The sequence below is a fragment of the Thermobia domestica genome, chromosome 8 (assembly GCF_964235325.1).
Source record: "Thermobia domestica chromosome 8, izTheDome1.hap1.1, whole genome shotgun sequence".
Taxonomy (NCBI): domain Eukaryota; kingdom Metazoa; phylum Arthropoda; class Insecta; order Zygentoma; family Lepismatidae; genus Thermobia; species Thermobia domestica.
The window spans coordinates 90,459,411-90,472,235 of NC_137461.1; the positions used below are offsets into that span (position 1 = coordinate 90,459,411).

Here is a 12,825-nt window from a genome sequence, read left to right on the forward strand (position 1 = left end):
GGAAATGTTTGCCCCAGTTTATTACGTCACTAGTGAAATAAGAGAAGGACATTACTGTTTTGTGTGTACGTGTTGTTGTTTAGATGAGAGAGGAGAAAAAAAGAAAATACACATTTTGCTAAAAAATTCAAGAAGTAAGGATTTTGAAATATTTTCTTACTATTCCGTCGAATGTTTGCGAACACACTATGCATGGACAGGGTGGGATCTTACCTTTGTTATTATGTTTGAGAATTATCGTAAATACGTCGTCCATATGCTGTAGACAGTCTTTTGTCTCATGTGGTAGTGTGGGGCAAAGAGAATAATTTTAGAAGGGGCAAAGCGAATAGCGATTCACTTTGTCCCAAGCATAATGCAGTACTGTTTTAGAACATCTGTTTGGCACTAAATGTGGTAATGACGGTACGTATACGTTGCAACACAGTTAATTTGAATATTGAAATTCATATTGAATTTGTTCCGTTAACACTCGCCGAACAAAAACATAGCAGTAGTAATAGTAATAATGGTGGTAGTTTTAGTAGAGTAACATCAGTAGTTGTTGTAGTAATAAGTTGGCTTAGGATAGGAGTTCAGTTAAATAATCGCAGCGGCTATTAACGCAACTTATCCTATATTAAACTATGTAATTCTATACCACTGTTAAGAAACTATTAGTTTGATTTTACATCTTTTAAAATGATTTTAATTAACTTCAGTTCTTTGTTTGTTTCTTCGTTTCTCTACTTTTTGCCTCGAATCAATTTACGTAAAATGTTCCATACATGTTCAGTACTAATGACTACAGTGGCGTACGGTGAAATTTTGTTCGGGGATGGGGAAGCTTGAGGTTTCTACGTGCAGAGGAACTAACGAGTACCCCTATCAAGGAATGTTTAAAACAGAAGAGTGCGAAGAAGTATAGCAAGTCTACTATGTCTACCGAACCAAGTACTAGTGCAACTTCTGTAAAGGAAGTACCAGAGAAAAGAAGGAAATCTACCATTCAAGGTTCTCCTGCAAGAAGAAATGTTTTGCTGCGGCTATAGCTCTCCCAATTACATCTGAAATTACAAAGAAAAAACATTCAAAATCACCAGAAGAAGACGGTAGTTACCAATGCAAGTTTTGTCATGAATATTATTCAGATCTACTTAATGAAGACTGGATTCAGTGTTCTATTTGTCTGTCATGGTTTCACGAAAACTATACCGATTATTATAAGGGACAAGACATTTACATATGTGATCTGTGTAAACCAAGCGTGTGATGTGATATTATTTTCAGCCTTATTATTGTTTTTTTTTTTTTTTTTTTTTTTTCCAATCTGTTTGCTACTACGTAGATTGTACTCATTAGGGTTACTATAGATTGAAAGAAACTAGATACTAGATGCCTACTTGATAAGAAAAAAAAAAAAAAACTTCTGTGGACTTGAGCTTTTTAAACATATTTAGGGATCATGTGTATGCAAGCTTTGTCTAGACTTAATTCTATATTTAAATGTGTTAGGCTAATACTCACAAAATATTAAACATTTTGATCTTCTGGTAGGTAAAGCAGTTCATTTAGGTGTCATTCTTTTATTATCTTAGACTGTGTACACATATATTGTTCTTCTATACAATTTCTATTTTGCATATCTGTATTAAACTCTGACTTTTAATGTATGAGTTTTTGCTTATTCACTTTGCCCCACTATCATGATCCGCTTTGCCTTACCGGTGGGGCAAAGTGAATAAATTGCAGTAGTTCAGTAATTAAGCAATATCATTTATGTATATGCAATCCTTGTTACTATTGTATTGTTATTTGAAAGTTTAATAATCATAAAATATTTCCTCAAAACTTTAGTTTCCTAGTCTTAATTTTAGTTGCCATTTGAGGCCCTTGAAGTTAAGTGATCCGCTTTGCCCTCCTTTCCTATATTAAAAAGAATCCTTATTCAGGGTGGTTTTTAATATATATTATAATGTGTTTAAAGTAAGCAAGCACAAAACAAAATAGTATGATTCAGTCAAGACCCTGAAAACCTGAGATATTTCTAAGGCCATTGTGGCATTCCATGTAAAATTATCACATATTAAATATCGACTGTTGCTCGACTGTCAGGAATATTTTTGATATTTTCACCCAAAGCTATCTTACTAATGATGTGCTGACAAAGATTATCAGAGTTTCTCATCTGCCGCCAATCTTGAATTCAGACTCATTTTTGTTCACTGCCATCCTGAAAATAAGGGTGTGCAGTGGTGTAGAAAACAGGCTGTTGCACGGTCACTACGAAAGATAAATAGTTGCGGTTTCTACTGCATTAAAACAGAGATATTGGTCTTTCGTAGGACATATATAAAAGAAGGGTAATGTTTTGATGAAAGGGATTTTCAAGGTTTCAGATGTAGCCATCAAGAGTACAAAATTTGCCAATTTCAAAAACATGTAAAGTCAAAAGTGCTTTGAACCACAGAATGGCGTTTCTGCTCAAGAACTATGGCTAGAAGGTTTTTTTCAGAAATGGTGAAATATAGCTGGGGTTGAAAGTCCTTCATGCAAATTTTTGGCTCCGAAAATCAAAAATTTCTTAAAATTTTAACTTCAAGATAACATTTCTGAAAAGGGAGAGCAAGAAGAAATTTGAAATTTTGGTCCTAGATACTCCTACTAGTTCTGAACAGAAACTATAGATTTCATTTTGTGATTTGGATTGATGCTCGATTTACAGGCTTTCAAAATCCTTATATACAGGGTGAGATTTTTTGTATAGGGCGACTAAAATATCTGAAGAAATAAGCATCGGACGAAAAAAAAAGTACAAAATAAAAAGTTAATATTTTGGAGGAGGAAATTCACCAGTGATAAAATTAGTTCTTCTGACTCCTCTCGGGGTGGTGGGCAACTTTGACTTTTTTTTTTTTTTTTTCAGATTCGGATTCTATGATGAAAAATAAGAAAATTTAATTCGATTTTTTTTTCCGTGATAAATGGCGCTGTAGTGAGAGGAAGCTAATTTCAGTCAAGTTTCTGCAATTGGGAGCCACCACGTTTCGTTTCAGAATAAATCTGTGATAAACTATACTAATATTTTGATTAGATTTTTATACTAATACTAATACTTAAAGATTTTCTCAACTCACGATAGATGTTGCTGCTTTGAAGACTGCTTTGAATTTGGCGTAAACTCAAATAATTCAAATGTGACAGTCCAATTAGGTGCAGGATGCAGTGGAAATCGTAGTTAGCTACCGAGCATTGTATTTGATGCATCTTTTCGTAGTCCACGTCTTCGGTATCGTAGAGGCTATCCCATATATATTTTTATTTATATTTGACACTCTCTTCTTGAATTTATGAATATATTAATCTAATTGTTAATCAAGAAGTATTTTGGGTACTGTTGATACCACATTCAACTGGATATTTTTTACTATTCGTTGAATTGCTTTATTTATTTGGAACTGCGTTCATTTGTATTTTTGAAGTAGTTTTGCCTCTTTTCATGACTAGGGAGGTATGCAGCTGATAAAATACTTGATAAGTCAACTAAGATTATCACCGCAAACTGCACGTAATTGCACTGCCACATTTGAATTCGTGCCGAATGAAGAGCCATTTTTCAGCGACCGTCCAAGAATCGAGAAGTTGTTTAAGACAAAACATTGACACTGTTTATCGCAGATTTATTCTGGAATGAAAGTGGGAGCTCCTAATTGAAGAAACCCAACTGAAATTTGTTTTCACTGATTACAGCTCCATATAGTATGAATCGAAAAAAAAAAAAAAAAAAAGTCACGAATAATATTTGCTTATTTTTTCCGTAGAATACAGATAGCTAGTGTCTTGTCAATTTGAGACGAAATTTGATGCACAAACGTTGCTCTTCCAAAATCTTAATTTTCGTGGTACACGAAATCACCACAAGTATGAAACAACTTCATTCCAATACTTGCAGTGGTAAAAAATAAGATGATCCAATTACCATTAAAAGGCTTGGGAATCCACTACTGGGCCCTGAGAAGCAGATGGTTAAAGATAGTTTCGTTGATCGTATTTTTTGGGAGTTCGGTTTCTTTCTGGACAGACCTCGTCTATATAATAATTTAAATAATCAGAGTGGTTCACAAGACTCTTTATGTTTGGTTCTCCCATTGCTATTTATACAGTTTCTCTTCTTTTCACTTTGATTGGGGTCTTTTGAAACATAGTAACCTACTTGTTTTTCATTCTGTGAAATTTTCTGAAAGATTTCTCGCTTTCTGAATAAGGCCCGAGATAATCATCCACTTACATAAAGTACATATATTGAATAATTTATAAATATTTCCTGAACAAATATGAGTTAATTATACATTTACATACCTTACGTAACACAAGTTTTCAAATTTTTTTCAGATAAGCATTTTTAGAAGAAAGAGGCAGGTTAATAATGGAAACAGAAAATATATATATAAAAGACAGACGCTACTCATGCAGAGCATGAATCTTATCCGTAAATCTTCGTTGTATCTTAAACCAGTTCAGGGCTCCCTCGTGGGTATATGTTAGCGTATGCAGCTTCACTACGGGAGACCCGGGTTCGATTCTCGGTGGGATCTTATGTGGTTCGGGTTCCATGTAAACCTATAGATCCACTTTTCATATAGCTTAGAAGTTAAAACAAACGGTAAATTCCAAACCAATTTAAACAGGTTAGCCTGTCTTCTTTATACGTTTTCGGATACAAATTCATAACCGTAATACATGCATTAATTCATTCTTAAATAAAAGTTAACTGTTCATTTTTCTGATTTCGGTATTTCTCAGTCAACACTGAATGGTTTTCAACTCTGATATGCCAAAATTTACTTTTGTTTTCTTCGTTTTTTTTTTTTTTTTTTTTTTTTTTTTTTTTTTTTTTTTTTTAAATTCCGTTTTCTTCTGCTTTTAATATCTACTGCACATTTCTGGCATCTTTCAAATAAGTGTATACTTTTCTCTTTCAATTTAAATCATGTTCATGTATTTCGTAGAATTACTTTCTAGAATAAATTTAGAAGCGTTTAGAATTCCTTTCCGTTTTTACAAGCTGTTCTCTTTAGCAAATCAACTTTTGTTTGCATATTTTTTTTCAGATCGAAGAAAAGAAGAGAAAGCAAGAGGAGGAGCTGAGATTAGAGGAAGCACGATTAGAAGAAGAGGAAGAGGCTCAGAGGAAGGAAGAACAAAGGTTACAGGAAGAACTAGCTAAAATGAATTTTCATTATTCTCCTAGGGTAAGTCACTATTATGCTGATTCGTATATTGAATATAAGGAATGTTTTCTGAAGAGTGTACTATTATTTAGATATGTTAATTATATTAAACAATAAAATCGGTGGAGTTTTATGTCCTTTATGATCTAGGTTCAATTTTACATTCTGATCTATGTTGATTTTATGCTTGTATTAATGCTATTAGTATTATTTTTCAGTTAGGTTATTTTTTGTTACTACTGGTTTTGTCCAATGTTGCATTTAAATGTTTATTTTCGAGTTACTGTTCAAACATTGTAATACTTGCCTACTTTGTATACTCTCCAACCTTCAATAGGATACAGTGCTGAGCGCTTCCACCGATAATCTGAAACATATTCATTTGTACATCCTATTAAAAATTAGAAAGTGTATATAGGTATGTATGGTTGGTAAATCAGTTACCAAGGATTTTGTTTTCATTTTCTCTGATTTTTCTAGGTCTGTAGAGCACATTTTCCAGATTGAATTTCTTGAGTTTCTAGTGTATAATTTTGTTTCTAAGATTAGATCTTTGTTAGCTAAAAGTTGTATATAAAAATTTAAATTAAAACATACACAGAAGGCCCACCACAATATTCACTTTCTGCCTTTCTACGTATAAAATACAACGCGTTTTATATGGATTATTAGGGATTTCCTTCAACCACTTATTCCATTCAGGATACAGTATGGAATCCACCGCTCAATATTGAAAACAGTTTTCTACAACATTTTCAAAGTCTAATCTGAAAATACAATTAGATAATATCAAAAGTCAAATTAAATATTAATACAGTCAATCAAATAAATATAAATCTGATAAAAAGAGAAAGAAAATTAATAAAATAGCTTATAATAACGTTTGCAGCTCAACTTACATATGAAGAGTCCGTTTGCAATACGAGCTCAATGCATTACGGGACATTTTCGCATGCGTTAAAACGAACACGTATTTTGAGAGAGAAATGTACAAATCATACTGACAGCTGTCATATGAACAATTCTTAAGACTAGTTATTCCAGTTCCCATGTGAAAATGACCCTTAATATACCATACTGATCATATGCCAACCTTAAGTATCGTATACACATTTCTCTCCCAAAAGCAGTTTCGTTTAAACGCATGTGAAAATGACTCGTAATAGAAAATGCAATGAGCTGGTTTTACAAACGGACTGCTCATATCAAAACGTATATATTCATGAATTGAATACTCTTCAATAACTTGCTAAAAACCTAATTTCATGCTCCTCTTAATTGATTCTAAAATGTGATTTTTTTCTTTCCTTCTTTCTAACATAAAGTTTTAAAATTTAAGCCGGTAAACATCAAGCAAACAAGAAATCTGAGAGAGAAAAGGTTTTTTAAACTTCTTTTATATAAGCTGTCCCTATATTACCTACCCAGTCTTTCTTCTCCTTTACTCATGCAATCAACTAAAGATTGAGGATACTCACAGGACAGTGGGTTAGCATTTATATTGTCATTAAGTTCATAAAAAGTAAGACTGGTAAAACCAAGTTCAGTTGGTCAAATAGAGTTCTTCAAGTCCTTCGTGCTAGGGAGATCAGTCGTAAAAGAAAAGTATACTCACAATGCTTTGCATAGTCAAAAGCAAAGTATTAAAAATATTAACGTTATTGATTTTTTGTACTATTAACAGCTAAATTCCCTGACTTTTCCACGTACCTGGTAACCCTGGATAATTTGATCACCATTCTTTGCGATCTTAACATAGTATTTAAATCTTCCTATTTATAACTCGCATCCTTACGCTTTTAACCTTGGTGAAGATTGTAGGTTGGTTAGATTCTTGAACTAATTGAGATTATCATCGTATAATGAAAGTTCTCTTTACTGCTTGCTTTGTCATGAAGAGGCACATGAATTTGTCTGATTGTTGTGTTGAATACTACAACTTGAAAACTTATGATTTGGGATAGAGAGTTAGATTTAAAATTAGTATTAGGGATACTATGTGTACAAGAACTAAGTAATTATAATTTTGTTACAAATAGATACTTGTACATGTCAATATTTCTCCAACAGATAATCAGCTTACTTGTTAGTTAATTTCCAATTACCTGATAGTCAGTTATTGCTACTTCAGTGTTCTCATCCAATACCTTTATCTAAAAGTACTACTGTGCAAGAGAAATGTGATCATAGATGCATGTGTGTGTGCTGCTATATTTATCTGTTAAGCGTTGCTTTTTGCATTTGATATTTACATGATGTGTACTGAGGTGAAACATTTATTTATTTAGCCTTTTTTTTTTTTTTTTTTTTTCAGGTACATGGAAGACGACGTATTGTATGGTGATGTGTAATAGTAGTAGTAATTAAGGAGCTGCTTAAATGACCGTGGTATGATTTCCAAAACACACAAAATAATAATAATAATGGGAATCTAAAATAATTATAGTTTGAAGTTTATGTAGGCATAAAGCTTTGCTTTTTGCTTGTTCACTGATGAATGCGTTATTCCCAAGGAATAGAATAGAATATATACAATTACAACATTCTGTGATATCAAAAGTGACAATGCCAAAGGCGTAGTAATGCAGTGATATGAATCCAGCTTATTTACTAGTCAGTAATTATTTATATTTTAGAATGCCTAATTACTTATACAGTTTATTAAAAGAGAAAGAAAGAAAAAAGTGGTAGTGTTAGAAGTGCCTAATTACTTATATAGTTTATTAAAAGAAAAAGAGAGAAAAAAAGTTATAGTGTTAGAATGAAGAGACTTGACGAAGATTGACATAATTGGCAATATTGTATAGTTAATTACTGCGTAGTTGCGATACATCTGTAGTGTTTATCTTCAGTAAAAAAAATATCATTATTACGTTGGTGGAAACTGCTCGCTTAGTCACGTTATGTTATATGTAAACTAGTATTACTTTGTAGGACAATTAACGTATCACTCAACTAATTTATTTTGTAAACTAGCGATACTTCTTTCTTTGTGTATGTGCTTTGTTAACATAGTGTAAGGTTTTTTGTTCTGAAATCTAACTACTTTAACTGACTAAACTTCTTTAAAAATTAAGTACTTTCACCCGTAGTTTAGAATTGTATTATTTACTGTAAAATATAAATATTTATAAGATACATATAAATTACCAATCCGTGCAATGAGAATATAGAACTGTTAACAATTGCATAATCTTTTAACAAGATTGTGGATATCTAGTTTACGCAAAGTGAAGTGAAAGCTGTTATTTTTAATGCTCAGAAATTTTTATCTTGAAAACAACATTCAGCACAGCGTATGTATGATTTTTTTTAAGCACAAAAAAAGGACCGGGATAGCGTTAGAGTTTCTTCCTTTTTAAAACTTTTGTAACTCCAAAAACATTATTTCACTTCGTAATGGTTGTTCTTAGAAGTTTGAGCATTTCCATTAATAAGTGGTTAATTTTGTTTGTCTTTGTGTAATATTCAGATTTTTCAACGTGTGTTCACTTTTATTGTTATTCAAATAGGTTTAGTTAATTTATTGCTTCTGTTTGTGTTATATTCTATTTCCTAAAAGAAAATAATGACTACGAAATAAAAATAGAGTTTTAATTATTTTTAATAAATATTTCCAACTCAACCATCACATTCAGCACCTTGTAAATAAATGAAGGGAATTTCCGTATGATCGAACTTGCCACACTTTCCCCTTAGAAGCGGAATTTTCAGAAATGCTGGAATACATGTTTCATTATTTTAAATTAAAAGTCTACATCGTGAATCTCAGATCCTTACATTCGGCACTTTCTGATTAAACAAAGGGAAATTAGAGTATTTTATAAATGTTCCCCTTTGGAGGAATTTTTAAAAACGCTGAAACACGTGTTCCCTTATTTTTAATGAAGATCATACGTTCAGTTCAATCTCTCTAACGCCAGTGATTCGTGATACACTATTCTTCAGGAAAATTTTGAACCCTTCTTAATCTCTTGGATTAGATATTTCCAAAAATCCTTCCTTATCTCATATTTTCGTATGTCAAAAGGACTATTCTCTCCAAAATTCACATTAATATCTATAATAGTGTGACTTGGCGATAACGGGGCATCCACTTCTACTCTTTTATACAGGTTGGCCCAGAAAGTACGTATACAGTCCCGTACTGATCGGTCATGACATTTTATATCATTTACTTATCATTATTATCCATACAAAGTATTGATTTAGTTTCTTTCGTTTTTGTTCTTAATTTATTTTCACTTATATCTTAAGCTCGGAACAAACCAAAGCAAATAAATTCGTTATATTAATAAATTAAAATGTCATACTTGATCGATGCTGGCCTGTATACCTATTTTGGGCCACCCTGTATAATAATATAGATAAAAAAGAATATTACGCAGTTCTGAGTACTATTAATATTTTGTGATGGACAAACCCATGTGCGTGGGTTTTCTCGTTTTCTCGCAGTTCCTTCTTTCCACCATTTTGTTCATTTTTATTATCACCGTCTCCCTTAGCCTTGGAACATGATGATGAGATGCTAAAATAATAATAACAATAAGCTTAGTCAAGCTGTACTCAGTAGTGTAAAGGCTTGAGCGCGCGTCTTTGGTGCACAGGGTTCTGAGTTCAATTCCCGATAGGACAGCTTTGAAATTGTAACACATTATAGTGGTTTGGGTTCCACCAACTGTAGGACTATATTCGTGTAACCTCGGCGCTGAAAAGGTACTCTGAACTTGAATTAATCAACCAATATAAGCGAAGTCAAAAACACATCGGGTCACAACAGTAGGTAGGTTATTATTTTAAACCACACTTTGGAAAAATTATTTAAGAACAGTTAAACCTCGCCTCATTACCGAGAGGTATCATATTATTTTGCTTACATTTCGTTGCTAGGCATTCTGATTACTATTTTTCCACCTTTTGTCTCAGTTTCACAAGTAATGTGATGCATGTAATATCTATACCTTGACCCGACTTCTCATCAAAATATGAATTTCAAGTTCTTAAAGATTCTGAATGTTTATACTTTAAAAAATCATCCCGGAAACTGCAGCAAATGGGAACCTATTGATTGCTCGGGTTAGCGTTTAACTGTTCCTTTGTTCGCCGAGGCTGTATGAAATGGAAAGAGGGACCTACTGAGCAAATACTAATCAATTAATTGTAATGAAGCTAATAAAGTATAAAATAATAAATATATTGCTGCTTAACGTGAAACCCAATTTAGTACTCTAGTTTGTATCCGCGACAAATATACCTACCAGGAATCAAACGTAGGTCTACACGTGCAGAAAGTTAGCGCGTTAGCCACTGACCAGTTGTGTTCACATGGACCTAATGTTTGATGTAGAACCTAAACAACACGTATTCTCACAGAGAAACAAATCCATGATTTCCATGCCATAGGTGATGACACTTACGGTTAAACTAATTAACCTTTGAAGTTTCTTTCCAAGATATTACGTCCCATTAAATAGCTCTTTCAGTTCTATCTGGAATTTTATTAGTAAGTACATAATAATAAAAGTGACAAATCACAGGTAGTCTATATCAGAGTTCTTGAATCTTAGTTCGCACTCAAGCTCTGAAGCCCATAACTCATTTCGTTTAATACCAAGTTTTTGATTAAGCGATGACAATGGTTAATTTGTTGATGAGAATTTAGCGTCCCTTGCAGCAGAGAGGCTAGGTGAAATTTCGTCCTACAGGATAACGTAGGATCCGAACCACGTGTTCTCCTACTAGGACTCAAACTCTAACCCAAGCCAAAGACGCGTACGCTATTTTTCCACCAGGGAGCTCACTTAGAAGTATATAACGAGAGTGGACATTTTTCGTCCTTATTCTTCCTTCAAACTTGTTGATTGATTGATTGATTGGTTGGTTGGTTGGTTTGTATATAACTAGCAGTGAAAAGAAATGCTATATAGAATGAGACCTACAATTTAAAGAGTAATCTAAAGCAGTGTAGTGCGTTTGACGCTCTCCTGCTGCGAACTGAGCATTTTCGTGGTTATATGATTATCGTACGCGCCTTTGATGCTGGAGACTCGGCTTCGATTCCCGGCGAAAATTCATGTGGTGCGAATGACACCGTGAGTTGTAGATCCACGTCTCCTTACTCTTGATTCTGAAAGGGATGCTAAAACTCCAATCTGACCACCGGGAATTGAACTCAGAATCTAGTTCACTGAGGATATGCGCTTTAGTCACTTATTTTTTTCATATTTAAGCCTCGTACACCTTTTCAAGATTAAGCAGTTGGCGCAAAGTGTGATTGACAGCTCCTAAAGACACATTTAGACGATTTACCATCTGTCTTTGGTTCGGGGGATTCTCTTATGCCTGCATGCTGGGTCACTTAAGTGCATGGCTGTGTTTTCGTCCTCTTTATTGAAGAATCGAACGCTGGAGACGCAGAATGTATATAACTTGTCGATCAAATTCTTGATGAAGTCAAGCTAATGTCACAACTCTTGCTGTTACACTGCTTTCTGACCATTGAAATACTAAACTTTGCGTCGTAAAATGCTAGAATGTGACCCTTCCAAAAGCGATTCAGTTTCTGTGGCATTCTAGTCTAGCGCGAAAATCACAAACATGGAAACATTAGACAATGCACTCCTCCCAAAAGCGATTCAGTTTGAATGGGATTTAAGGCCCAGGAGAAAACAAACACTCACAGCTCATACACTACACTAACAGAGGCACCTGAGTTCAATTTGCGCATGGAGGGAAGGAACCGCGTTTGGTCAAACATACGGAGAAAGTCGTTTGTATTATTACTCGCTATGAGATTCTCCTGAAAGAAGCTGTATAGAACACCTTTACACCTATGCTAACTCCAAAAGGGAGTTGCAAATGAAAGTGAAAATAATTATAATAAACATAATACTTTTATTCCAATTATATATTAACAATTTAAGTGAAGTATTTCACTTTATTTTTACTAAGAGTCTCTTGAACATATTACACAGTAAAATTACATAAAATAGCGACTATGCCATATTACAGCAAGCGTTACAAAAAAATCTCACAATATACATACAACATATGTACATATTGGATTCTCCTCAAAGTAAGCTTCTTATCCTGCAACGAGAAAACGTGATTATAAGTAGTAAATTCTTTTCTCCATTTAAGGTTAACAATTAAATGTTACTTTTATGAAAAAATGCTGTTATATATATACAATGTAAGTAAAGCCAAGTTGTGTGATTTTATTATAAGCGTATTCGAATCATTAAGACATCATAAAAGGAATATGACGGAAAATATAGTGGATATTTTGTGCTTAACATACAAGACAGACATAAGAACAACGAGACTTTGAAAATGGTCAAGCAAAATTTTATTAAAAATAATAATATTGCATTCTAAAATATAAAAAGTATAAGTTATTTAGATACGCCTAAAAAATGTTAGTATTTAAAATTGCTAGTAAGTTAATAACAAACAAACACTATAAGTAGACTTAATCACTCTACTTACAGGTTTATGAAATTCCTGAATACAATTTGCACTTCCGAGCTTTCGACTTTGTTTTGCATTCTTGGTCACGGAGAATAAAAACAAGAAAGATAAAAATATCAGGAAGGTAAAAGAAATTAGCTTGCCA

General features: G+C 33.1%; 2 protein-coding genes across 7 annotated transcripts in view; one reads left to right on the forward strand and one right to left on the reverse strand.

Moving 5' to 3' along the window:
- The window catches only part of LOC145693070 (trichoplein keratin filament-binding protein-like), a 61,729-nt gene that overhangs the window by 44,894 nt on the left and 4,010 nt on the right, over positions 1-12,825 (forward strand). For 4 of the 5 annotated variants that reach the window (XM_081768744.1, XM_081768745.1, XM_081768742.1 and 1 more), the window contains exons 9-10: positions 5,091-5,231; positions 7,525-8,806. In XM_081768744.1, the coding sequence (XP_081624870.1) occupies positions 5,091-5,231; positions 7,525-7,554 (171 nt within the window). In that variant the 3' untranslated portion in view covers positions 7,555-8,806. Of the gene's footprint in view, positions 1-5,090; positions 5,232-7,524; positions 8,807-12,825 lie in introns of those variants that run through there. The other variant, XM_081768743.1, reaches the window with a different exon arrangement.
- The window catches only part of LOC145693071 (uncharacterized), a 55,377-nt gene continuing 54,636 nt past the window's right edge, over positions 12,085-12,825 (reverse strand). For both annotated transcript variants that reach the window (XM_081768748.1, XM_081768749.1), the window contains exon 10: positions 12,085-12,299. The gene's annotated coding sequence lies outside the window, so the exon portion shown is untranslated. The remainder of the gene's footprint in view (positions 12,300-12,825) is intronic.